Here is a 27,717-nt window from a genome sequence, read left to right on the forward strand (position 1 = left end):
GTCCTACTCTCTCCCCGCGCCGCTCCCTCCGCCGCGTCTCCGCATGCGCGACCGAGCTCCCGGGGCGGTGCTGCTCAATCCGGGTATCCGGCGGCCTGTAGCTGTTTTGTTTTCTTGGCTGGAACTGGGAAAGTGAGGCGGCCCGGCGCGGCGCGACACCGGGCTCTGGACCGACTGCACGCGCGGGGCTGGACGTAAGTGCCAGGCAGGAGTGGGGGAAGGGGAGGAACTGCCGCAGGCCGGATGAGGCCGGGACCCGGGAGTGTCTGCCCGGCTGATGCTGCCTGAGTCGTTGGGTCCACCCTCTGGGAAGCTGCAGGCTCAGGCTGTGCCTTGCTGGACCCTTCCTGGCCACTTCCTGCTGACTCGTGTCCGGCCGGCGGCGGGAGAGGGCGACCTCCTCCGCACTCCGGACAGCGCCCTCCCCGGCACGTCACAGGATCCCTGAAACTCAGCATGCCCCCCTACTTGAGAGCTGCAGAAACTGACACCCCGGAAGGAGTGTAAGCTGGCTGGTTCCCTCGGCGAGGGAGATGGCCGAGCCATAAGAGCTAGAACTAGTTTCCACATCTTCCCAGTCGCAGGCCACTCTCTACACCTCAGATCCCCAGAATCTGGAGGGCGGAGTTTGGGCACGAGTTGTGCGGGTAATAAACCAAAGAAAAACGGATTCGGGGCGGCGTCATTGGGGTGAACCGAAAACAACATACTGGCTTGCCGTTCCTTCCAGGGAAGAATAAAACGAGTGAATTTTCAAAATTGGACTTGTTCTAAAGGCATATTAGCACTGGGTATAATCACAGTTTTAAATTTAATTTTTAAAAGGGAGTTTCCAACTGGATTCATTGCTCTTTTTTAGAATATGTTTTCGAACAACCATAGTTGCTGGCTACAGAGTAGCTTCATGGACAGGTTAAGATTCGCTGTAGGAGTTAGGATGTTTGCTTGATTATTAACAATTTACACTTAATGCAGGCTTTTTCATATTCTGAAATAGAGATCCTATGGATGTGTCTCAGACCGGGTTTGTATGGCCCAGCTCTAAGGAATGTTTTATGTAAATGTCGTCTATGGTAATTTAGCCATGGTAATATAGCAGTGCGTTTTCTTTCTTTCTTTCCTTTCTTTCCTTCCTTCTTTCTTTAATTTCTTCCTTCCTTCCTTTCTTTTTTTTTCTTTCTTCTTTTTTTATGGTCTGAATTAATATTGACTTCAATTTTGTGCTTTCTTTTGGGTGGAAAACATGTTAGAATCAGAGATAGAGCTTACTAAAATGAAATGGGTGTTCTTTACATAGAAATGACGCCAACAGACAGACATAGAGAAGGAAAAAATAATGAAGTGAAGGGATGTGATGCGGGTGCAGTGTTTAATTTCTTAATCTGAGTGTGAAGAAACATGTTCTATGACAAAATGTGTAAATTGCTAAGAGAAATATTTTTCATCTGAGTCCATGCTTTAACTCAGAACCAAAGTGTTATCATTTGTCTCTTTGCTATGCTAGTGCTGCTGGACTGTAAATATCTAAGTCACATAATAACTTAGTTTGGAATTAAAATTAATAATCAGTGTAAAATTTTTTCAATATTTGGATGCCCACTTTTGTTTATATTGCTTAAAATATACCGAAACTATCTTTTAAATTAAAAAAAAAAACTTAAATGAGTCCACATTTTGTTTTCCAAAGTTATGTGGAAATTCATCAAAAGCTAAATCAAATATTCTGAAGTATATGTAGCCAGATAAAGTATTTGTAACTTCACTTTTATTAAATTATTCCTGAACTGTTAATTATTTTCTAGAAACACAAGTCAGGTTTGAAGCAAGTCAATAGAAGTACTTTAGTTGGTTTTTTTGTTTGTTTGTTTTTTCAAGTGACCTGAAAAAAATGTCTGGATTTCTAGAAGGCTTGAGATGCTCAGAATGCATTGATTGGGGGGAAAAGCGCAATACTATTGCTTCCATTGCTGCTGGTATCCTAGTAAGTGTCCTTGATAATTTGGGCCTTCATTATTTTGGTGTGTTTGTTTTTATGTATTTAAAGCTCTGTGTGATGTCTTTAAGTAAGTGCTATTTATTTTATCTTTGACTACTGAATTTTTAAAAATAAATGTTGATATTTTGTTTTATTTATGGGAGGGTTTAGTTATTCCATTTAAAGAGTTGACATTATGGCTTGAAATTTGATTAGATTATTTTACTTTAACTGCATGAAAAAAATTGTATAGTAAGACAGTATATTTTATACACTTACTCATAGCATGGATTATGCTTCCTCTTAATAAGTACATTAAGTTACTAAGAAGTGTTTAAGAAACAATCAGGTCAAAACCATTCAAGAGATATGATTGTGTTTCTCCATGATCCAGCATTAACTTTCTTCTCAATCTCATTAGAAAATAGAAAGAAAGAACTCATAAAAATATATTGCTTAGAAGTAATTTATAGTATAAAATTCTTATTTACATTACAGATCCTTCAAGGTATCTGATATTTGTTTTGTCCTCTAATGTTGTCATATGCTCTAAAGAGTGAATTTTAAACAAACAAAACTCTAAGTTTAAATATGTCCTCTTTGCCTAGTCTCTGACAGTTATAATCTATGAAAAATAATTATCCTATATTTTTCCAAAGTAATGTCAAAATATAAAACTACTATAGAAATTCTGCTCTTAAAAAAAAAAAAAGCTTTGAATGTTAGTCTATGAAGAAAATATCTTGAATACATTGAGCTAAGGGTGAAAAAAAAACAGTGAAAGAGTACTTGCACTAGCTAGTAAAAAAGTCATTAATGGAGTATGGATCTGTCTGTAACCTGATAAAAATAATTTGATTAGCCTAAAATAGTTATTTTAAAATAATTCCCTGAAGATGGCAATGCTGAGAGCGAACTAGGTCAGGGTTGCAAGTGGGGATAGAGAAGGGGGTTACTTTCCAAACCTTCTAAGCTACTTGTCAGTATTTGCTTAATATCATCTTATTGTAAGTTTCTGCTCATGTGATAAAAATATTTGTGCAGTTTTAATGTTTTTTCATTATATGTTTGCCCTTGATAGTGTCCAGAGCCAAATGAAATTAAGATAAATTATAATTTGGTATTTAAATTGAATTTAGCATAATCTCTGAAACCATCTGTAGACTGCACTATAATTCATCAAAAGGGAAAGCAGTACTGCATAGCCATTGTTTATTTCACAACACCAAGAGGCTAGCTAAAATTCTATCAACGATAATTATTCCCTATATTATTTTCAATACTTTTTTTTTTTTCCATTTTCAATAATATCTTCCTGGAGGCTTATAGTATATCGACAACAGGCCACTCCTCCTGTCAGCTGGAGTCTGAATCACTTTTTTCCTTTCTCCTGCCATGAAATATTGTAACTTCTAGTTCACAAAATTAGATTACAGACTTTAATATGGCAACATAAAATAATGACTAAAGTAGACTTAGAAAAGAAGTGTTAATAAATAATAATTGCTGTGGGACTTTAGGGTATCTAATTTTTCATCAGATATTAAGCCATATACTAATTATATGCAAGAAACTGCTGGAACATTTAAGAAAATTTTGGACTTTATTAGAAGGGATCTCTTCACTTAGATTCTTTGCCTGATTCCTTGCTTTCTTTGCTGGAAAGCAAGATTCCTTGCTTTCTTTTTATCCAGTAAGATATGAAATAACTGTACTTTCTCCTTTTTGTGGTTTGTTTGTTTTAGTTTTTTACAGGCTGGTGGATTATCATAGATGCAGCTGTCATTTATCCCAGCATGGAAGAGTTCAACCACTCCTACCATGCCTGTGGTGTTATAGCAACCATAGCCTTCCTAATGTAAGTGTCATTGTTAGTGACATGACTTACAGATTGTCACAAAAGAAAAATGTTTTACATACAGTTGAGTAGAGTTAAATTTTTTAAGTGTTACCAAATTAACATATGGGACATGGTTTAAAAGTCAAATCATAGAGAAGGGCTGATGAAGAAAAGCAGCAGGCTTCTTTTCTGTTCTTCCTTCCACCTCTCCTCTCCCACTTCTGTCTCCCAGCTTCTCTCAGCTATCCTTTTATTTCTAGGCTGCCAGTGTTTATAACTTTACTTTCACGTCAGAAACCATATACTTTGTCTAAGAGTTTGTTTATTCATTCATCCAACAAATATTTATTAAGCTTTTATATTCCCAGGCTCTGCTCTAGGTACAGTAAATACAGTATATAAAACAGGAAAATCCATGCATTTATGGAATTTATACCTTAATGAGTGAGGCAGATTGTAACTAAAGAGAAATAACTTAAATATATAGCATGTAAGATAATGATAAGTGATAGGGAGAAAAAGCAGAGGGGGGGATATGAGATGTCAGCAGGGGGTGCAGAAATTTTAAATAGAGTCAAGGAAGGCCTTACTGGAAGGTGATTTTTAAGTACAGATTTGAAGAAGTTAAGGATCTGATCATGGAGATACATAAGAGAGGATCATTCCAGGCAGACGGAAGAGCAAGCACAAAGGCTGTATGGCAAGGGGACCAGCATGGCTGGAGTAAAGGGTCAAGGTCATAAAAGCCAGAGAAGACTGCGGAACTGTCCAGACTGCGGAGACTAAAGAGACAGGAGAACAAAATGTCCCTCATGGTTCTGGACCGGATCCTTTTACTATTTAGAGCATTATTGGGACAACCGGGGAACTTGAATGAGGTCTGATGGTTAGCTAATGGGAATGGATCATTGTTAATTTCCCGATCTTGATGGTTGTATTGTTCAGTAGAACTGTCTCATTTGTAGGAAATACATACAAATTTCTGGGGTTATGGGTCATCATGTTGGCAAGTGTCAAATGTTTCAGGAAAACAAATTTATTTGAACTATACTTGGGACTTTTCTATAAGTTTGAGATATGTATAAAACCCGTAATACCAGAGAACAAAAAGAGGTTGTTCATTCGAGGATGTGCCTAGTGGTGAAGACTGACGAGGCAGGGTCATGGCTGTCCCACAGAGGGCTGTGAAGTGTATTCAGGTGGCTCAGCAAGGAAAAAGAAGAGCCAATAGCCACTAGCCCAAGAACATCTGCATTGTTTAAAAATATGAAACTTGTTTTAAAATGTGTTTGTTTTATGTACCAAATAACTTAAAAGAGATCACTAAAAATAATTAAGAGTATTTTGGTCATTCTTTTTAAAACTTAGATTTGAATGAATAAATTAAGACTTTATGTTGTTGTGAAAAAATTAGGGTTCATGTATTTAGCACCTACTATTTGCCAATCCCTGTGCTAGGCACTGAGACTAAAAGTGAGAAATACGATAGACACAGCCCCTGTGTCTTTCTAGCAGTAGACACTCACACATACACAGTTAAATGGAGATACACACACACACACACACACACACATACACACATACATAGTTTTCTAACTTCTTGATATATTGTGAACAGTTTCCCATAATATTTTAAAATTTTCAGAGGATACTTCTAAAGAAAGCAAGGCTATCTCAATTTAGTATTCTGTGAAAGTCAGCAAAAGACTTCTTATGTCTGGAATGTGTAACAGGGATTGAAAAAACAAGATTTTACCACTTGCATCTCTTCATGTTGAGTATGTCTGATGTGTACAAATGGAAAACTAGATAGGACCAAGGTAAAGATCCTTCCAATCTTAACAAGATATAATTTTGAGAATTTCACTCTCAAATTTTAACAAGCATCAGAATCACCTGAAGGATTTGTTAAAATTCAGATTGCTGGGGCCCATACCCAGCGTTTCTGCTTCAATAAACTTGGGGTGGAGCCGGGGAATTTTCTTTCTAAAGAATTCCCAGGTGATGCTGATTCTGCTGGTCTGGGGACTATGGCCACTGCTTTACAGGATATCTGGTTGAGGGGACTTGCCTAAGGTGTATAAACCCATTACTCAAGACTTATGAAGACTTACCTGAAATTTTCAGAACTCTAGCTTATTGTACCTGGTAATTTGATGTCATGGATAATTTCCTGTTAAGAGTCAGAGACCCTGATCTCTTGGTTTTATTGTATTCACACAGGATTAATGCAGTATCGAATGGACAAGTGCGAGGTGATAGTTACAGTGAAGGTTGCCTGGGTCAAACAGGTAAATAGGTGCAAAAAACATCTTACTATACACCCTTAAAATGAGAATTATACATGGAAGGGCCACTTGTCTGACTCCTTCAGATTGGAGATAGGTTATAGGTTCCAAGGAGAGGTTATAGGTTCCAAGGCCTAAGGTAAAAGTCGCATTTGATCAAAGATTGCAGAATAGTATTTTTAAATATATGCACAGTTTTGAATATATAACCCTGTGCAATAATATGTGGATATAAATGTATACAGAGTACGGTAAAGAACAGTATATAATAAAGAATACATGTGCAAAATAGAATTTCTGCTACTTGAGACTGTACCCGGACTTCCCTGATGGTCCAGTGGTTAAGACTTTGCGCTCCCAATGCAGGGGGCCTGGGTTGGATCCCTGGTCAGGGAACTGGAGCCCACATGCCACAACTAAAGATCCCACATGTTGCAACAAAGATCCCACACACAGCAATGAAGATTGCGTGTGCCGCAACTAAGACCCAGTGCAGCCTAATTAATTAATTAATTAATTAATTATTTTTTTTTAAAAGAAGCTATACCATATAAATTATTTTCTTCCCTTTTTTGCAAACCTTACTTGATTGAATTAGCATTTTGAAATAGCTTAGAGTCATAGTTTTTTGGTGTGTTTTAAAATACACAACATAAAATTTACCAAAATTTAAGTATACAGTTCAGTAGTAGGTGCATTCATTTTTGTTGTGCAACTCTTTTAATCTTGCAAAACTGAATAGAATAATAGAATTTTAGTGCTTAGATTCACCCAGGCCTGCCCTGCTCAACTAAGGAACTCATATCCCCTGAACCCCATGGCCATGTACCCAAGGTAGGCAGAATACAGGATACGTATAGCACAGCTTCCTATAGGGTCCAGTTTAGTCAAAGATTTGAGGGGGCAGATATTTATTGAGCAGTTTAAGTGGTAAACTTAAAATATTATATCCATACAAAAATAAACCTGGATATAGGCAAATTTCAGGTGACTTTTTTTTTTTCTTTCCCTAATGAAACAGGAGAAACTGCAGTAGTCAGCTCTGGTCTATGCTTTCAGACTCCTTTGGTTCACTCTCTTTGTAGATCAACTTAAGTAGAAGAGATACAGAAATACTGACGTACCACAACCTTGTAAACTCTAAACAGAGATGAACGTTAGCAGTTAGTGTTGGTAATAATAAGCCAATAATATTATCCATAAATCAATCAATCAATCAATCAATCAATCAATCCATCCATAAATAAAATTTGTTAGCTAGCACAGCTTTGGGGGTCCAGAGCTAGTTGTATTTGTTTTAGTATCTCATCTATGAGTAACAGCTTATTATTTCAGAACTATTTTATGTTTTGGGTATGAAATCAGAAATTTATGTATAACATTCTATTTGCTGTGCTTTATTGAGCAGGGCAGTGTTTTTATTAAAATGTATTTGTGCTAATTAAACAAACTCATCTCAGAATTCATTTTAGGCCATCTAATAACTCCATTTATTTCATATCAAATCTTCATAAATATTGTATAATGTGATTTATAAGTTGGTTGTCTTTCTCTGTTAACATAATTTTAATGCAACTTAGTCCTAAGTGCCAGCCACACTAAATTTGAATTTGCTTTGCTGCCTGACTTGCTTGAAAGGGAAATACGGTAGTGTTTAGGTTCACATATCACTGAGTATGAATTTTTTGTTAAGTATACCTATGTTATTGTTTGCAAGTTCTCTTGGAGGGCTTTAAACTTTGGAGCACAATTTCTAAAAATACTTGGAGAAGGAGCTTCTAAATATAGGGAAACATATTTCGTGAGATTTATATAGGAAGGGAGAGTGAAGTTTTTCTCAGTGTCATAGTTGGGGAAAGTAAGCTTAGGCACTTAGAATATACAGACCAACCAACCAACAGGAAAAGGGCCAACGTCCACACTGATGATACTCAGCACATTTTTCACTGGTCTTGCTTTAGACTTTAATGACAACTACACATTTTTTTCTCTTTGGGTTTTTGTCTTCTTTTTGAAAAGTTATTTGAACTGACTGCTGCCATTTGAGAAACAATTCTGGTAAAATATTATTTTCCTTAAGGTGCTCGCATTTGGCTGTTCATTGGTTTCATGTTGGCCTTTGGCTCTCTGATCGCATCTATGTGGATTCTTTTTGGAGGGTATGTTGCTAAAGGTAAGAGAAAACGCAGTTTTTATTTTACTTCAATGGAATACTGAAATTTTGTGTTAAAGTTGGTTTTTCTTCAGAATAAAGCTTTTTTCATACTAGCAAGGCATTTGTGCCTGGGAACTCTCCTCCCCCTATCTGTATTTGTTTTGTTTGTTTGCTATGTTTTTAGTGTGCCTTTCTTCTGTATTTTCTAATCTAGAGCCTGGAAGGAATGGAACACAGCTCTATACCTTGTTTCTCTTTGGCTTCCAAAAACCTCAAAAGCAGAACACATGTTGTCCAGCTATTTGGCAAGTTTTGACTTGCTGAATAATATCCAGGCAAAGCTCTAACATCCTAGAATTGAAATTTATTGAGCTAAGCCTCCGTGATAATATGATAGCATCTTCTTTTAGACAGAAAAGCAAATTAACCCTTAAGGCGTATCTGCTATATAAGGCCAGTTTAAGGCAAGCTAGGAAAAGACCTGCCTTTGGGTCCCTGGCTGAAATTTTGCCTTGAGGGACCCCAGAAAAACATGAGATCCATTTAATGTTCTGGGTAAAATTGACGATGCTTATCATAGTAAAAATATAATATTAATGATTTGCCAAACTAGACCAGCAGAGATCTAAGCTAGCTCATATTTTAACATTTTACTTCTTTGAATAAAATGTAATTCTTGGATTGAAATCATTGGTTTCCTGATTTTTTATTAAAATTGTTTTAATCTTACAGATAGGAATGATAGGCAGTTTTAAATATTTATATTTTTTCTTTTATTTATATATTATAAAACCATGTTACTAAAAATGTAGAAAAGAAAGAAAAGAAAAACTATAATAATCTTTCTACTCTTAAATATTTTGGTATATTCCTTTGGTATCTTGCGTTTTTTAAGTAGTTATAATCATAGTATAAATATAATTTTGAACCTAGCCTTTTGCATTTAACATGATATCATAAGTAGTTTTCTTGCTGCTATAAAATCTATCACCATCATGTTTTAAAAACAAAAATGTTACCTTTTATCATGTGAAGTGCATAATTCTTGTTCATTGTAGGAAATTGAGACTATAAAAGAGCTCAGAGGAAAATAAAATTACTGATAATTCTTCTTTCCTAGATACAACTATTGATACAGAGCCCCTTTTTGTAGGAATGTGTTCATCTCATACACTTTTAAGTTATTTTCCTAAAGGCTTCTGAAGCCAGGTTATGCTTTGAGAATTATTAGCAGCAGATCTGGAATTTTATAAAGTTGCCTTTATATAGGATCTTTATGAGTCAATCTAGTGTTAATAGTTATTTAATGTGGCCTTCTAGTAGAGAAGGCTTATACAAACCAGTGGTTATGGTAATCAGATTAATCTGAAACTATTATGAGAAAAAGTTGCTATTCATCTATTCATCATGCCTCAGTTTGTCAATTAGTCAGCGATGATTAACAGTTCCAATAGTAGAAATTTATGAGAATTTCAACTTAAGTCGAGGATAAAATGGGGACAAAATGGTCCTCTGGCAGTCTTGCCCGTCTTAGTTAGGGGCTGCTTTCTCCATCCAGGTGTTTAAGCCCAAAACCTGGGTGGTTAAGGCCTGTCAAGGATGACACCTCTTTCTCTCACATCCCACACACCCCAGTCCATCAGCAAATCCTGTTGATTCTGCTATTAAAAAAAGTGGTCTTGGGCTTCCCTGGTGGCGCAGTGGTTGAGAATCTGCCTGCTAATGCAGGCGACACGGGTTCGAGCCCTGGTCTGGGAAGATCCCACGTGCCGTGGAGCAACTAGGCCCGTGAGCCACAACTGCTGAGCCTGCGCGTCTGGAGCCTGTGCTCCGCAACAAGAGAGGCCGCGATGGTGAGAGGCCCGCGCACAGCGATGAAGAGTGGTCCCCACTTGCCGTAACTAGAGAAAGCCCTCGCACAGAAACGAAGACTCAACACAGTCATAAATAAATAAATAAATAAATAAATAAAAGAACGTGAATTTCAAAAAAAAAAAAAAAAAGTGGTCTTGCATCTGACCACTTTTTACCTTCTCCATGGCTCCCACCCTGGTTCAATCCATTATAGTCTCTGGCCTGATTTCCTAAAATAGCCGCCTCACTGGTTTCTGTTTCTCCCCTTCCCCCCTTTAGTCTACTGTCAGCACAGCAACCAGAAGGATCCTATTGAAATGTGTCAGCTCAGGTCACTTTTCTGCTCAAAACCCTCCGATGGCTTTTCCTCTCACCCAGAGTGAAAATCAAAGTCCTCACCATTACTGCAAGGCTCTAGAGGATCCGCACCTCCCAGCCTGCCCCTCGTACTTCTCTGATCTGTCTCCTGCTTTTCTCTCTTCGGCCCACATGACCATTCCTCTAATGTACCAGGCCACTCCCACCCCAGGGCTTTTGCACTTGTTGTTCCACTGTTTCTGCATGGCTCCTGCCCCCACTTCCTTCTTCGTGTCCTTATGCCAGTGTCACCTTCTCATGTGGTTTTTCTGCCCACCTGTATAAAATATCATCATTCACTACATTTCCTATACCTTTCCTGCTTTTTCTCCTTATTTATTCTTGGTATTCTCTAGCTCCGTGAAGGCAAACACTTTGCCTGTTTTATTTACTGCAGTATCCTCAGCACATTGAACAGTGCTGGCACATAATATGTACTCAGTATTTGTTAAATAAATGAAGGAGGCTACCAGCGCTACACTCTGTCGTATGTATTATGCCATTTAATGCCCACACCAACTATAGTTACCAGAAAAATCAATTATGTTAGGCAGGAAAACTGATATGCACCAGTTTATCAGAAACAATGTGTTGAGATCATAAACCTCTAAGTATTACAATTACTTTTACAGAAAAAGCCATCGTATACCCTGGAATTGCTGTATTTTTCCAAAATGCCTTCATCTTTTTTGGGTAAGTTTGTTTTGCATTCTTCATCCTATCTTTTTTTAAAATAATGGTTTATTTTATGTCATTTACTATATTTAGTTGCTTAATTTCCCCCTGTCTAATGCCCCTTCCCCATGTTAGTGTCATAAAATACGAAGAATGAGGCTGAGAAAGATATTTTTACTACACGGGTTGGCTTGCTGCCCACCTTGGGAACATACATCGATTTTTTAAATTGCCACCACCTCCCCTTTAACGAAGAACTGTGATTTGTGTAGATTTAGTTACATAACACTGGCACTGTTCATTTAAAATCTGTATCTCTAACAGTTGCTTTTAATGAAAGCCTGCTTAAAATCATTTCTCCTTAAAATTTTGTTTCTGAATGCATTTTATGGTTCTTACTATCCTTGGTGTCACTAGAATTTGTGACATTTGAGGGGTAGAGGAAAAGCCCTGACATTTTTTTATCCTTCTGATGCAATGACAAATTAAAAGATTGCTAAGACCTTAATACTTTTATCACTAATCTTTTCTAATGTTCATTCTTTCCTGGACACTTAGGGCCTGCCCTTTCCCCTATCCCTGGCCTCCCACTTAACCCCTCCCCCCCAAAACAACAACAACAACAAAAACTTCTCTTTATCCTGTGCATCAGGAGTTCTTAACTTCCGTTCCATGGGTAGGCTTCTGAAGATTGGGAACCACCGGGTATTTCTGTATGCAAGACATTGGTTTTTCTGCTTGTTTCTGGGAAGAGAGTCTGTGGCTTTCATCAGATTTTCAAAGATGTCCTTAATCCAAAATAGGTTTTAAAAAAACCTTTATATTCTGTATCTTCTTTATATGTTGTATATTCTAGGACAGTCTATTCTAGGACTTTTCCTTCCCTGTCCCTTCCCACCCACCTCCTGAAAGGAAATAGATGCCCCATATCTACTTGAACCACTCATGCAATGCTAACAGTTGCCCTTTAATAATAGTCAGCAGCTGGTATTCACACTTCTTCCATTCTACCACAAAGCATTTTTGCAATTTTATAAAATCAGTTTAGAAATAAGAAAAATGTGAACTTACATGTGGCAAGATACACAGCCTCTTTGGGTCATACCTTGCATCTTGAAACTAGTGGAGAAAACCCAAAGAGTTTTTTAAAAAATGTTAGTCCATTGATTTTTGTGCAGAAAATAATAATGACCAAAGTTTATTGAGCACTTTTTATGTGCAGGGCATCATCTTAGTGTTACACGTGTGCTCTCAGTTAATCCCCAACATGACTCGGAAGGTGGCTCCATTAGTATCACCATTTTTTATGTGAGAAACAGGCACAGAGCTCATGTTTGAGATCATGTGGCTGAAATGCAGGCTATCTGACTTCAAAGTTCAGTCTCCAGCTACTATGAGGGTGAAATTTGAAATTTGGAATGAATTTTTTTTTTTTAATTTTTTAAATTTTTTTATTTTTTTTAAATTTATTTATGGCTGTGTTGGGTCTTCGTTTCTGTGCGAGGGCCCTCTCCAGCTGCGGCAAGCGGGGACCACTCTTCATCGCGGTGCGCAGGCCTCCAACCATCGCGGCCTCTCCTGTTGCGGAGCACAGGCTCCAGACACGCAGGCTCAGTAATTGTGGCTCACGGGCCCAGTTGCCCCGCGGCATGTGGGATCCTCCCAGACCAGGGCTCGAACCCGTGTCCCCTGCATTGGCAGGCAGACTCTCAACCACTGCGCCACCAGGGAAGCCCTGGAATGAATTTAATTGACGTTTTCTCCTTTTGGTGAATCTTCAACCAGTTGCTTAGTACTGTTTCCCTCCTGCCTTCTTTTTTTTTTTTTTTTTTTAAAGAATGTAACACTGTACATGAAAAATACAAAGTGAACAAACCTCACTCCCCAGGTTATGCAAATTTGGTAAATATGGGTAAGTTTGTTATTTTATAGGGTAATGTAGCCTGTGTTTATGAGAGGGACAGTGTTGATATTTATGATTTCTTTTCCTTTCAAGCTGCAATGCTGAGGCTTGGGCATCTTTAAAGAAAGACCAGGCACCCTGAGCTCACTACTCCAGTATCTCCACAGGGTTAGAGGTGCTCGGGGGAATTCAGTGCCCCACAACTTCAGCCAAAGGAAGGCAGTGTAACAGGGTCAGAGGCAGGGGTTAGAAAAGTTTCAGGATGGAGTGGTGGGGAGGGGATTTACGAGAACCAGCCAAGGAAGGGCAAACAGCAGACTTCTTTATTTTAATCATCATTTTCTCTGGCAGAGGTAGAGGATAAAGTAAGTTCCACCTTGAGATACTGTTTTTGGCAGAGAAGTTACTCTATCACAGCAGGGAGGAACCAGAGGATTGAGTGAAGATTTGTGGGAAACTTTTATCTTTTCCAATGAGGGAAGAAACACGTTAAGTTCATATGGTAGTTATCACATTTCACAAAACCTTGGAAACCGATCAGTGACTTGTCATTGTCTCAAATTAGTTATAATAAATTACTTTTCTATGCAACGAGTTTGGTTAATTTCTCATTTATTACTATTCTATCTATTAAGTCTAAAAACTAATTTGGTTTTGTGAAAATACTGTAAGCAAATTGAAATTAAATTCAACTAATAGACACCATTGTTAGAACAGTTGTAGCAGATTGCCTACCATTTTGATTTATAACAGAACAATTCTCAGCAACAGCTTAGAAATTACTGTTTCAGAAACTGATGTCAGTACCAAAGGTGACCATCTGACAATGTAGGAGGGACTGGCTCTTGCCCAAGAAACTATTGAGATTATAGTTTACATCTGGTGACTAGTGTGCTGAAGTTACCACATCTCTTTTAAGCTCTCTGGAGAGTAGGGGCCCTAATACCCAACTTCGGTTTTTCTTTTTTTGCAGCAGTAGGTTTGATATTACCTGGAAGAGCAGAGATCAAATCACTTTTTGGAGGTTTATGAAATCCTTTATAAAGAGAAATTCATATACTTCCAAGAGAGGGTATAGATGACTTCCTGGTTGCACTTTTTTTTGTTTTTTCCTGGTTGCATTTTTGTTTTCATCAAAAAACACTCAGGTGTTTACCTTTATAAAGGCCTATGGAACCTGTTTTTTTAATTTTTTGGCCGTGCTGCTAAGCTTACAGGATCTTAGTTCCCCCACCAGGGATCGAACCTGGGCCCCCTGCAGTGGTAGCGCAGAGTCCTAACCAGTGGAGCGCCAGGGAATTCCCTATGAAACCTGTTTTAAATCAACCATTTTGATTGAGGGTTTAACCTTGAGTATACACTGGAGATTGGAAAACAGATATGAAAACCAGCAGATGCCACTGAAGCGTCCACTCCTCTCATTTCTCCCTTGCACTTACTCCCCACATCCAAGCCCTGATGACGAGTCTGCTTCTGAATTGTCTTAAACCAGTTCTCTTTTTGTCTATTTCCATTGTTATGTTTGGTCGTCCTCATCCCTTCCTGAGCACTTCACATCCTGGACTATCCCTCTCTTGGATCCAGTTTTCCTATGTCAGGTTTCCTTCTTAAACAAAGCTCTAAGCCTGTCATGTCCCACCTTAAAATTTTTCAAAACTCGGAGCTGTCTACAGAAGAGGTTACCACTAGTGACTATCCAGCCAAATTCTGCCCACAATTCTGTTTTATTTAGCCTATACACTATTTTTTGTTTTATGGAGCTGACATTTAAAAATCAAGAGATTTCATCAAAAATTGGAATTTGGGGCCTTTCTTGAAAAGCTAGATGATCTAACAACCTGGGTCCTGCTCAGCAACAATCCGCTGGAGCTAAAGTTGTTTCTTTTAATGGGGATGCATCTCTGCATAGTCCTATCTCATGCATTGCCTGGGCCTGAGTACCAGCTGCCCCTTTAGTAGATCACAGGCTGGTGCCTGCCCCCTTGACTCATCTAAGGCACCGAAGGCCCCTGTGGGCAATTTGCCACCCTGGTCAATTGGCTTACCAAATCTGGCCACTGCCGTTGCTCATCTTCCTTGATTCTTAAACTATACTCTGGCCATATTGGACTCTCCGCTGCTTTACTACACCACAGATATTTATATTGAGATATATATATGTGTGTGTATACATATTCTTATGCATATAATTCCAGTCTGCCCTCTTAAACTGAAGCCTTGAAGACAACTATAGATACTTCCCAAACTAAAACCTAGAGTGTAAGCTCTGTGAGGGCATTTCCTGACACATCCATCTCCTGGGCTTGTTCTGAGGCCCCATGGTCTTTTATTCCTCTTTGCCTTTTGATCTACTTTTCCTTTTCCTCTCCCTAAAACATCTTCCTTCATCATCCCACTAGCTCCTGTTCCTCCCAACCTCCCATTCAAACTCCTGCTTATCCTTCAAAATTCATCTCATATTACCTCCTCTGTAAATCCTTTTCTAACACATCCAGGCAAAATAAATTCCCATATGTTCTCTGCTCCCTTAACATGTGATACATATGTGTCTCCCCACCCCCACCCCCTATACTACCACATTGTGTCATCAAGAACATGAGCAACTTGAAGGCAGGGACTGTATCTTTACTTTTATAGCCCTAGCTTCTAGCACCTAGCACCTCAACTTAAAAAAGGCTTGTTGGCCAGGGGAAAATGGCAGCAGCCGTGTGGCTGACAGGGTCTTGGTGCTCCGGCCGGGCGTCAGGCCTGTGCCTCTGAGGTGGGAGAGCCGAGTTCAGGACATTGGTCCACCAGAGACCTCCCAGCTCCACATAATATCAAATGGCGAGAGCTCTCCCAGAGATCTCCATCTCAACGCTAAGACCCAGCTCCACTCAACGACCAGCAAGCTACAGTGCTGGACACCCCATGGCAAACAACTAGCAAGACAGGAATACAACCCCACCCATTAGCAGAGAGGCTACCAAAAATCATAATAAGGTCACAGACACCCCGAGACACACCACCGGACATGGTCCTGCCCACCAGAAAGACAAGATCCAGCCTCATCCACCAGAACACAGGCACCAGTCCCCTCCACCAGGAAGCCTACACAACACACTGAACCAACCTTAGCCACTGCGGGCAGACACCAAAAACAACAGGAACTACAAACCTGCAGCCTGCAAAAAGGAGACCCCAAACACAGTAAGTTAAGCAAAATGAGAAGACAGAGAAACACACAGCAGATAAAGGAGCAAGGTAAAAACCCACCAGACCAAACAAATGAAGAGGAAATAGGCAGTCTACCTGAAAAAGAATTCAGAGCAATAATAGTAAAGATGATCCAAAATCTTGGAAATACAATGGAGAAAATACAAGAAATTTTTAACAAGGACCTAGAAGAACTAAAGAGCAAACAAACAGTGATGAACAACACAAGAAATGAAATTAAAAATTCTCTAGAAGGAATCAATAGAATAACTGAGGCAGAAAAACGGATAAGTGACCTGGAAGATAAAATAGTGGAAATAACTACCACAGAGCAGAATAAAGAAAAAAGAATGAAAAGAATTGAAGACAGTCTTAGAGACCTCTGGGACAACATTAAGCACACCAACATTCAAATTATAGGGGTCCCAGAAGAAGAAGAGAAAAAGAAAGGGACTGAGAAAATATTTGAAGAGATTATAGTTGAAAACTTCCCTAATATGGGAAAGGAAATAGTCAATCAAGTCCAGGAAGTGCAGAGAGTCCCATACGGGATATATCCAAGGAGAAACATGCCAAGACACATATTAATCAAGCTATCAAAAATTAAATACAAAGAGAAAATATTAAAAGCAGCAGAGGAAAAGCAACAAATAACATACAAGGGAATCCCCATAAGGTTAACAGCTGATCTTTCAGCAGAAACTCTGCAAGCCAGAAGGGAGTGGCAGGACATATTTAAAGGGATGAAAGGGAAAAAACTACAACCAAGATTACTCTACCCAGCAAGGATCTCATTCAGATTCGATGGAGAAATTAAAACCTTTACAGACAAGCAAAAGCTAAGAGAATCAGCACCACCAAACCAGCTTTACAACAAATGCTAAAGGAACTTCTCTCGGCAGGAAACACAAGAGAAGGAAAAGACCTACAATAACAAACCCAAATCAATTAAGAAAATGGTAATAGGAACATACATATTGATAACTACCTTAAATGTAAATGGATTAAATGCTCCAACCAAAAGACATAGACTGGCTGAATGGATAACAAAAACAAGACCCGTATATATGCTGTCTACAAGAGACCCACTTCAGACCTAGGGACACATACAGACTGAAAGCGAGGGGATGGAAAAAGATATTCCATGCAAATGGAAATCAAAAGAAAGCTGGAGTAGCAATTCTCATATCAGACAAAATAGACTTTAAAATAAAGGCAATTACAAGAGACAAAGAAGGACACTACATAATGACCAAGGGATCAATCCAAAAAGAAGATGTAACAATTGTAAATATTTATGCACCCAACATAGGAGCACCTCAATTCATAAGGCAAATGCTAACAGCCATAAAAGGGGAAATCGACAGTAACACAATCATAGTAGGGGACTTTAACACCCCACTTTCACCAATGGACAGATCATCCAAAATGAAAATAAATAAGGAAACACAAGATTTCAATGATACATTAAACAAGATGGATTTAATTGATATTTATAGGATATTCCATCCAAGAACAACAGAATACACTTTTCTTAAGTGCTCGTGGAACATTCTCCAGGATAGACCATATCTTGGGTCACAAATCAAGCCTTGGTAGATTTAAGAAAATTGAAATCATATCAAGTATCTTTTCCGACCACAACGCTATGAGACTAGATATCAATTACAGGAAAAAATCTGTAAAAAATACAAACACATGGAGGGTAAACAATACACTACTAAATAACCAAGAGATCTCTGAAGAAATCAAAGAGGAAATCAAAAAATACCTAGAAACAAATGACAATGAAAACACGATGACCCAAAACCTATGGGATGCAGCAAAAGCAGTTGTAAGAGGGAAGTTTATAACAACACAATCCTACCTCAAGAAACAAGAAACATCTCAAATAAACAACCTAACCTTACACCTAAAGCAATTAGAGAAAGAAGAGCAAAAAACCCCCAAAGTTAGCAGAATGAAAGAAATCATAAAGATCAGATCAGAAATAAATGAAAAAGAAATGAAGGAAACAATAGCTAAGATCAATAAAACTAAAAGCTGGTTCTTTGAGAAGATACACAAAATTGATAAACCATTAGCCAGCCTCATCAAGAAAAAAAGGGAGAAGACAAATCAATAGAATTAGAAATGAAAAAGGAGAAGTAACAACTGACACTGCAGAAATACACAGGATCATGAGCGATTACTACAAGCAACTCTATGCCAATAAAATGGACAACCTGGAAGAAATGGACAAATTGTTAGAAAAGCACAACCTTCCGATACTGAACCAGGAAGAAACAGAAAATATAAACAGACCAATCACAAGCACTGAAATTGAGACTGATTAAAAATCTTCCAGCAGACAAAAGCCCAGGACCAGATGGCTTCACAGGCGAATTCTATCAAACATTTAGAGAAGAGCTAACACCTATCCTTCTCAAACTCTTCCAAAATATAGCAGAGAAGGAACACTCCCAAACTCATTCTACAAGGCCATTATCACCCTGATACCAAAACGAGACAAAGATGTCACAAAGAAAGAAAACTACAGGCCAATATCACTGATGAACATAGACGCAAAAATCCTCAAAAAAATACTAGCAAACAGAATCCAACAGCACATTAAAAGGATCATACACCATGAACAAGTGAGGTTTATCCCAGGGATGCAAGAATTCTTCAATATATCCATATCAATCAATGTGATAAACCATATTAACAAATTGAAGAAGAAAATCCATATGATCCTCTCAATAGATGCAGAAAAAGCTTTTGACAAAATTCAACACCCATTTATGATAAAAAAAAAACCCTCCAGAAAGTAGGCATAGAGAGAACTTACATCAACATAATAAAGGCCATATATGACAAACCCACAGCCAACATTGTCCTCAGTGGTGAAAAACTGAAACCATTTTCTCTAAGATCAGGAACAAGACAAGGTTGTCCACTCTGACCACTATTATTCAACATAGTTTTGGAAGTTTTAGCCACAGCACTCAGAGAAGAAAAAGAAATAAAAGGAATCCAAATCAGAAAAGAAGTAAAGCTGTCACTGTTTGCAGATGACATGATACTATACATAGAGAATCCTAAAGATGCTACCAGAAAACTGCTAGAGCTAATCAATGAATTTGGTAAAGTAGCAGGATACAAAATTAATGCACAGAAGTCTCTTGCATTCCTATACACTAATGATGAAAAATCTGAAAGAGAAATCAAGGAAACACTCCCATTTACCACTGCAACAAAAAGAATAAAATACCTAGGAATAAACCTACCTAAGGAGACAAAAGACCTGTATGCAGAAAACTATAAGACACTGATGAAAGAAAGTAAAGATGATACAAACAGATGGAGAGGTATACCATGTTCTTGGATTGGAAGAATCAACATTGTGAAAATGACTATACTACCCAAAGTAATCTACAGATTCAGTGCAATCCCTATCAAACTACCAATGGCATTTTTCACAGAACTAGAACAAAAAATTTCACAATTTGTATGGAAACACAAAAGACCCCGAATAGCCAAAGCTATCTTGAGAAAGAAAAACGGAGCTGGAGGAATCAGGCTCCTGGACTTCAGACTATACTACAAAACTACAGTAATCAAGACAGTATGGTACTGGCACAAAAACAGAAATATAGATCAATGGAACAGGATAGAAAACCCAGAGATAAACCCATGCACATGTGGTCACCTTATCTTTGATAAAGGAGGCAAGAATATACAATGGAGAAAAGACAGCCTCTTCAATAAGTGGTGCTGGGAAAACTGGACAGCTACATGTAAAAGAATGAAATTAGAACACTCCCTAACACCATACACAAAAATAAACTCCAAATGGATTAAAGACCTAAATGTAAGGCCAGACGCTATAAAACTCTTAGAGGAAAACATAGGCAGAACACTCTATGACATAAATCACAGCAAGATCCTTTTTGACCCACCTCCTAGAGAAATAGAAATAAAAACAAAAATAAACAACTGGGACCTAATGAAACTTAAAAGCTTTTGCACAGCAAAGGAAAACATAAACAAGATGAAAAGACAACCCTCTGAATGGGAGAAAATATTTGCAAATGAAGCAACTGACAAAGGATTAATCTCCAAAATTTACAAGCAGCTCATGCAGCTCAATATCAAAAAAACAAACAACCCAATCCAAAAATGGGCAAAAGACCTAAATAGACATTTCTCCAAAGAAGATATATAGATTGTCAACAAACACATGAAAGGATGCTGAACATCACTAATCATTAGAGAAATGCAAATCAAAACTACAATGAGGTATCACCTCACACCAGTCAGAATAGCCATCATCAAAAGATCTACAAACAATAAATGCTGGAGAGGGTGTGGAGAAAAGGGAACCCTCTTGCACTGTTGGTGGGAATGTAAATTGATACAGCCACTATGGAGAACAGTATGGAGGTTCCTTAAAAACCTAAAAATAGAACTACCATATGACCCAGCAATCCCACTACTGGGCATATACCCTGAGAAAACCATAATTCAAAAAGATACATGTACAATCATGTTCATTGCAGCACTATTTGCAATAGCCAGGATATGGAATCAACCTAAATGTGGGGATATGGGGATATATGTATATGTATAGCTGATTCACTTTTTTATAAAGCAGAAACTAACACACCATTGTAAAGCAATTATACTCCAATAAAGATGTTAAAAGAAAAAAAGGCTTGTTAAATGAATTAGATAAAATCAGGCATATAATGGTTACATGCTAAACATTGGTTAACTTTTTAGGAGGGACATATGTCTCCAAACTCAGAAGTTAAGGATGCAGGGAAGCTAATGGTAAATAGCACAGCTGAGCACAGTGAAAGAATTTACTACCTTAGAATGATCAGTTTCTGTTCTGATACATCCCATGGGTTTTTTCCATACAACTCATCAATTATTCTTTGTTGTTAGTTTCCCACGATTCTAAATCTCACACAGTCTTTCTTTCACCAAACTCAGCTAGTCATGTGATGTTTCTTATTTTATTCACAGAGGACTCGTTTTTAAGTTTGGCCGCACTGAAGACTTGTGGCAGTGAAAACATCTGATTTCTTACTGCAGAGAAGTCCTGCATGGGTTTGTTTTTTTTTTTCACTACTCACTCCCAGTCTTTTGTAATGCCTTTTTCTAAACTTCTTTCTGAGTGTAGTCTCAACTTAAATTTGTATAATACTAAAATCATGAGAACTCCCTATTTAAACAACAACAACAACAGCAAAATCTATTGTGGTATGCATTTGCTTAACTTGTAAAATGTTAAAGAAAAATATTTCACATGAGAAATTTTTATTATGTTTTATCATGGTATAATTTGTAAAAATAAAAATAAATCACAAAAGAAATTATGGAAGCATCTTATATGAGTATTTGTCATATCCAAGGTGCAAAACTGCAGTTAAAGTGCTCTGAAGATTGAATGTGTTTATTTAAATGTGGCCTCTTCTGTGTCAAATGTTAAATGAAATATAAACGTATTGTTTTTAAAAAACTACTCAGTGGTCAGAATTCTTTCTCAGTATACTTTGTGTTTGGTTTATATGGTTTTGCCACAAATTCTGTAAATATTTCAGTGTAAGTAACTATTGAGCATCTCCCAAGGGGTGAGTGAACATGTTGAAAGAGAGTAGCCCCACAGTCCTGCCGCCAGTCTCCTCAAAAGTGTCCCTTCAGTGGCACTGATGTAGGGGGGGAAGGGGGTGAGTAGTAACTCAGCTGTGATACCTGGTCCTGGTGGGACGCTGACAGTCACTCCACAGCCACCATGGAAGGAAAGAGGAAGAGGATAGGGATTTGACACTGGTCTTTACTCAGGTGACTAATTCTGTTGTCGGTTTGATAATAAATGGGATTCCATTTCATTGTATCTCTGTACTGAACCACTAAGCTCAAGATAGACCAGCAGGGTCAATTATAATGACAAATGTTAACTACTGGGAATTCTTAGTCTGTTCCTCTTTGGAATTCTGTTATCCCCCAGGCGCCCCACTTTGGCAAAATGGGAATTTATTTTTTCTTTAATAAACTAGCTAACTGTGGGATACATGTTCTTCAGAACTAAAGCTTAAAATGTTTTCTTACATAAAACTTGCTACAATTAGCCATTCATTAAATGCCAAATATCTCTTAGATTTAAATTGTGGTCCTTTTTTTTTAATATTTATTTTTTATTTTAAATTGTTTGTTTGTTTGTTTGTTTGTTTGGCTGCATCTTCGTTGCGGCACGCGGGATCTTCGTTGCAGCGTGTGGGCTCCTGTCTAGTTGTGGCGGCGGGTTTTCTCTTCTCTAGCTGCTGTGCGCGGGTTCCAGAGGGTGTGGGCTCTGTGGTTTGCGGTACACGGGCTCTCTAGTTGAGGCACGCGAGCTCAGTAGTTGTGGTGCACGGGCTTAGTTACTCCGTGGCATGTGGGATCTTCCCCGACCAGGGATCGAACCCTCGTCCCCCACATTGGAAGGCGGATTCTTTACCACTGGACCACCAGAGAAGTCCCAGTGGTCCCCTTTCTATGTCAGCCATAGTTTTCTCCCAGTGTGTACAATTTGAATGTTGCCTGGTCATCAACTATTCAAAGAAATGGCTGTGTTGCTGTCATCTCACAGCAAATCACTCCTGGTGAGGTTTTAGATCCACAGGATGTGAGAAGTGGAGGCAATCTTAGGGGTTGAAGTTCACCTTCTCTTCTTACTGATAAGGGAACCCAGACCATGGCAATTTAAATGATTTCCTCAAGGTCACAGAACTAGTTTTTAAATCTTGAGGCAGTGTATCTCCACGTTTGACCACGAATGTCTTCCCCACAGTTAAATTCAGGATATGCTCAGGGAGTAAAAACTCCTTGTAAAACCACTGGAATAAAAGCACAGTGTCTGCAAGGGCTAAATCTAAGTGAGTTCTTAGTTTTCCCCTGTTTTATATCGTCTGCTTTGCTGATGTAGATGAGTTAACTGATAGCTTAATACTTTATTAAGCTCAAGAAAGAATCTAGGAATTGTCATTAAAATTGAACCAAAACCTTAGTTTTGTGAACTGTGTGTCTGCACCCAAGAAAATGATAGCATCATCTTTCATGAAATCAAACATAATTATTTAAAATTATTATAATATAAAATTATCCCTTATGTTTTTAGTCTTTTATTTTTAATATCAAATCTATCTCTGACCTGTTTCATTGTACATAAGGAGACTTTGCTGTAATGAGTGTTTGTCACACACACAGAAAAATGGGCAACAGTGAAAAGAAGTTGTTTTCAAACAGGCCTCGTTTTTCTTGGATGCTTTCGCTTAATATCCAACAGCCAAATGTGGAAACTGTAAAAGGAAAGCAAACATTTTTTATTACAGATGAACCCTTATTATATGCTTAATATTGTACACATATTGATTCTGGCTTGATCTTTCGAAACTTATGTTGCCCAAAATGTTGTTTCATCACAAAGGTCTTAGTCCTTTCATAAAATCTGAAGTGGAAGATCTCTTAGATAGCTAGATCTCATTTCATATAGCTCTTTACATGGATCATTAATGGTCACCTGGCTTGTGTCTGAACACCTCCAATGACAGGAGACTCACTACCACATGAAGTAGTTTATTCCGTTTTGCAGACAGTTCAAATTGTTAGCAATTTATACTGCATCACCCACTGGGCCTAGTTAAATTCTTTGGAGAAGCATAGAAAAAAATATTTTCCCTCTTCTACATGACAGTCTCTCAAGTGTTTGAAGATTGTTCTTAGGTCTCCCTTGGGTCTTCTCTTCTGCAAGCTAAATAAGTCGATCCTCAGTTCTTTGGTAGTGCCATGTGGTACCCTGCCATACAACATCACTGCATGTTGAGTAGCCTTGGATCACAGAATTCTAGAACCAGAAATCAGAGTAGCTAAAGTTTATGCGGTGTTTTCTATGGATCAGTGTGCTAACATTTCACACATGTTACCTCCCTTAAATCCTTCCAACAACCTAGTGAGATATCTCCATTTCAGAGATCACAGAGCTAGAGGTGGTAGAACCCAGATCTGTCTGACTCCTGAACGTTGAATTTGATCTCATTTCACAAATGAAGGAACTGAGCCTCCCTTCCACCCCACAGAAGTAAAGTGACTTGCCCAAGGACACCAGCCTGTGGTGGGTGAGCTAGGACTCAATTCAGATCTGCCTCCCAGATAAGGCTGTTTCCACTGGGCCCCTCCCAAAGGGGAGGAATCAGCAGGCTCCTGATCTGTTTTCCTACTTTGCTTTAAAAACCGGCTCTCCTCATTTTGGCAGAACGAGCATTTTTTGGACCCTTACTGTGTGTCTAGAACATCTGTGTTAAATCAGAAGCAGGGGTGACACCAGTGTGACAGGGCTATGCTGTTTTGCGTAAAACAGCAAGAGGAACTCAACACATTTTGTCGTGTTTTTGTGCTAAAACAGTGGTGGTGTTTAAATTTCTTGGCAATACAATCATGAAAAAAATAAACAGCAAATATGTGTTCAGAAAGCCATGGATGACCTTGAGTATACCGCAGTCATTTCAGAATCCATCCTACATGCTTAATCCTGTCATACTGCTCACCCCCGAAACATTCATTTTACAGCACCATTTCCCCACGTAAACCTTGGGAGCTTCCCATCGCCTGAAGGATGATTCAAGTGACTCTGCCCACCATTCATCCTCCTCTTCACCAACTCGCCCCTGAGCCAGTTGCTTCATGCTTCTCCTGTGTTTGCTCTCAATCCTCCCCTTTCTTGGAATGTCTTTCACTTTCTGTCACTTAGCCACGTCCAGCAAATCCTGACCTCCCCAAGCTTGTGACCTCTGCCTCTGCTGGTTCAACTAGCAGCTACTGCCAGCGTTACTTATTTAGTACCTAATAGATAGAGCTGTGCACAGGTAAAGATCCAGTTCTTCTAAGTGCTTAGACCCCTATTTTCTCTGTTTGCATCCACACAATAATCAGAACAGGGGCTTGTCCATGGGAGACTCGCAAAAAAAAGTTCCTTTCTTCATTTTAATAAACGGATGTCAGTGGGTCCTTGTGCCTTGGAAAGCATGAAATAAAATCCATGGTTTATGAAATTGAAATTAAAAGTTGAAAGAATTTATCCTCTTAGCGAAGGCAGAAGACATATGAAAAATTATAAATTGGATTTTTGTAAATCAGTATCTGGGTGAGGATCACTGTAATTTCCAGGAAGACGAAGGATTAGTACATGCAGCTCCTTAAGACCTAGAACTAAATTTTATTTAGATTTGTCTCCCCAGCTCTTCATACAATATTGATCACATATTAGATAATATATTTATGGAGTTAATAATGAGTGAATGAATGAGTACATCTTAATAAAATCATCCAAGGATGGGATGGGTGTTCTTGGGGGGTGGTGAGTGCCCCATCCCAGGAAGTGCTGAGCATGGTCTGGGCAACCAGTGAAGGAATGTCCCTTCCAACCCCCAGTAGTCTGCTTCTATGACATACAATAAAGGGCATTCCATAACGTTTAAAATGTCTTTTTGGATGGTTTACCAAAAAAGAAAAAAAAAAATCACCCCTGGATTTATCAGCTTTGGAAGTTTGTATTCTTGCTTTTTAAATGCAAGCTATAAGTGTTACGCTGCTGAATAAGTAGTTCTACTCAGCTGTAAAAAAAATACATCAGAAGATGAGGGGAGAAATAACCATTCTCCAGTAGCTGCCCACAACACATACATGCTGTGTCTTTGGAGCCAAACTGACACCGATTCAAATTCCTCCTGTTCCATTTACTAGCTCTGTCATTTTGGACAAGTTACTCCTCATCTGCAGACGGGGAGACTTATTCTTACGCAGGGTTTTTGCGAAGATAAAATCAGATAATGTTGAAAAGCATCCAGCACAGAATCGGAAACAATAGGCTTGCAATAAATGATAGCTGTTAGGCTTACACATTCCTTTGTCTAAGCCCCTAGTAATAAACTTTCACATTCACATGGCAGTTTGCATTTTACATAATGTGGTCACATATGTTATGACCCCATTTGGTCTTCAAAACAACCCAGTGAGGTAGAATGAAGGTTACTGTTCTTATTTTACCAGTGAGAGAGGTCAAGGGTCTTGCCTACATCAGACCTTGCAGAATGGTGACTAGAATCCAGGTCTTCTTGTTCCAGGGACACAATCTCCATTTCACCTGCTGCTGCAAGGGGCTAGTGTTGGGAGGGGTGCGTTCCTCAGATTTCCTTCATTTGTTCAGCAAGTATTTATTGCAACCCAAATAATTGAGCTGGATATTTGTCCTATTTGTGGTATCTCTCGTTAATGAGCAGAGTGCTTGGTATATAATAGTTGCTCAATAAGCACTTGTGGAATGAATGGATGGATGAAGCCAGTTTTCTGAGTCCTTTCACTGGATTACACTGCTTCTGCTAAAGGGGCAAGAACACTTGCAGGGGACTGGGAGAGACTAGCTGTTGGGAGAAGCCATATAGAGAGAAGCTGGTGCAAGATGAGGCAGATTACACACAACAACGTGGATGACTCCCAGAATAATTACACTGAGCAAAAGAAGCCAGACGAAGAAGAGTACATGCCATGTGCTTCCATTTACATAAAATTATAGAAAATGTAAGCTAATCTATAGGACAGAAAGCAGCTCAGTGGTGGCCTGGGGATGGAACAGGGTGGAGTCAGGAGGGACCAGTTTCAAAGAGTCAGGAGGAAATGTTTGGTGGTGATGGATATGTTCTTACCTTTATTGCGGTCATGGTTTCATAGGAGTATAAACATGTTTAATGTATCAAAATGTATGCTTTAAATATGTGCAGTTCATTGTCAAGTATACCTCTAGAAAGCTGTTTCAAGAGGAAGAGGAGGAAAGAGAGCGCGGAGATGAAGGAAAGGGAGACGAGGTGGGTTTTCTCCGTAGGTTCTCTCTGTTTCGCCCCTACAGACACAAATGCCAAGGCCTGTAGTAAGGCTGGTTCTCTGTCCCTTTAGTGGTCAGTATCTTGGCCTGCTGGGTGGAGAAAGGGTTGGCCTGGGACTCAGAAGGACTGCTTCCACACACAAAAGCATGATGCTGGGCATTAGCCTGCCCTCTGTCGGCCCCCACTTCCCATTTATAACTTGGCAATATGGGTCCCTGCTTGCCCAGCCAACCTCAGCATCAATTGGAAGATTACCTAAGGTGACAGACATCAGAATGCTTTGTGAACTGTGAGTGTGGGTTAAAGGGAGGAGGGCAGTGGGGTTTCAGGGAATGAGCCCTGACCTCCTTTCTAGCCCAGTCATGACAACAAACACTACAATGTCACACAGACCCTCAGCAGCAGCTGAGTTGTTTGAGCTTTATGTCCCCTGACTAAATAACCCCAGACACCTGCAAGTTTTCTCATGTCCCCACTAGCTCTGATTTCTTCAGCTGTGCCACTCACTCCCTGTGAGAACTTGGGTACTCATGGCTCCACTTGGAGGTCCATCAAGTGAGGGGATTGGACT

The 27,717-nt window shown here is 38.9% G+C and overlaps 2 protein-coding genes across 3 annotated transcripts in view; one reads left to right on the forward strand and one right to left on the reverse strand.

The window, feature by feature from the left end:
• Positions 1-42: 42 nt before the first annotated feature.
• Positions 43-21,754, forward strand: TMEM50A (transmembrane protein 50A). 2 transcript variants are annotated; one of them, XM_007178691.3, is made up of 7 exons: positions 43-194; positions 1,876-1,981; positions 3,721-3,833; positions 6,039-6,106; positions 8,184-8,276; positions 11,102-11,162; positions 21,256-21,754. In XM_007178691.3, exons 2-7 carry the CDS (start codon positions 1,889-1,891, stop codon positions 21,299-21,301), a joined length of 474 nt encoding a protein of 157 aa, XP_007178753.1. In that variant the 5' UTR covers positions 43-194; positions 1,876-1,888; the 3' UTR covers positions 21,302-21,754. The 2 variants fall into 2 exon arrangements, with proteins under 2 accessions (XP_007178753.1, XP_007178754.1); XM_007178692.3 differs by lacking the exon at positions 43-194 and adding an exon at positions 665-791.
• Positions 21,755-23,543: 1,789 nt separating this feature from the next.
• Positions 23,544-27,717, reverse strand: part of RHCE (Rh blood group CcEe antigens) — a 35,676-nt gene continuing 31,502 nt past the window's right edge. The window contains exon 10 of the mRNA XM_007178689.2: positions 23,544-23,570. Within this exon, the coding sequence (XP_007178751.2) occupies positions 23,544-23,570 (27 nt within the window). The remainder of the gene's footprint in view (positions 23,571-27,717) is intronic.

This window comes from Balaenoptera acutorostrata, chromosome 1 (assembly GCF_949987535.1).
Source record: "Balaenoptera acutorostrata chromosome 1, mBalAcu1.1, whole genome shotgun sequence".
Taxonomy (NCBI): domain Eukaryota; kingdom Metazoa; phylum Chordata; class Mammalia; order Artiodactyla; family Balaenopteridae; genus Balaenoptera; species Balaenoptera acutorostrata.

What these genes read in the sequence shown, in the direction of transcription:
- TMEM50A (XM_007178691.3), top strand. Translation starts at nt 1,889, where the DNA reads ATGTCTGGATTTCTAGAAGGCTTGAGATGCTCAGAATGCATTGATTGG. An exon ending in GCAACCATAGCCTTCCTAAT is followed by an intron (nt 3,834 to 6,038) that starts GTAAGTGTCATT and finishes GTATTCACACAG; the next exon opens with GATTAATGCAGTATCGAATG. An exon ending in AGGTTGCCTGGGTCAAACAG is followed by an intron (nt 6,107 to 8,183) that starts GTAAATAGGTGC and finishes ATTTTCCTTAAG; the next exon opens with GTGCTCGCATTTGGCTGTTC.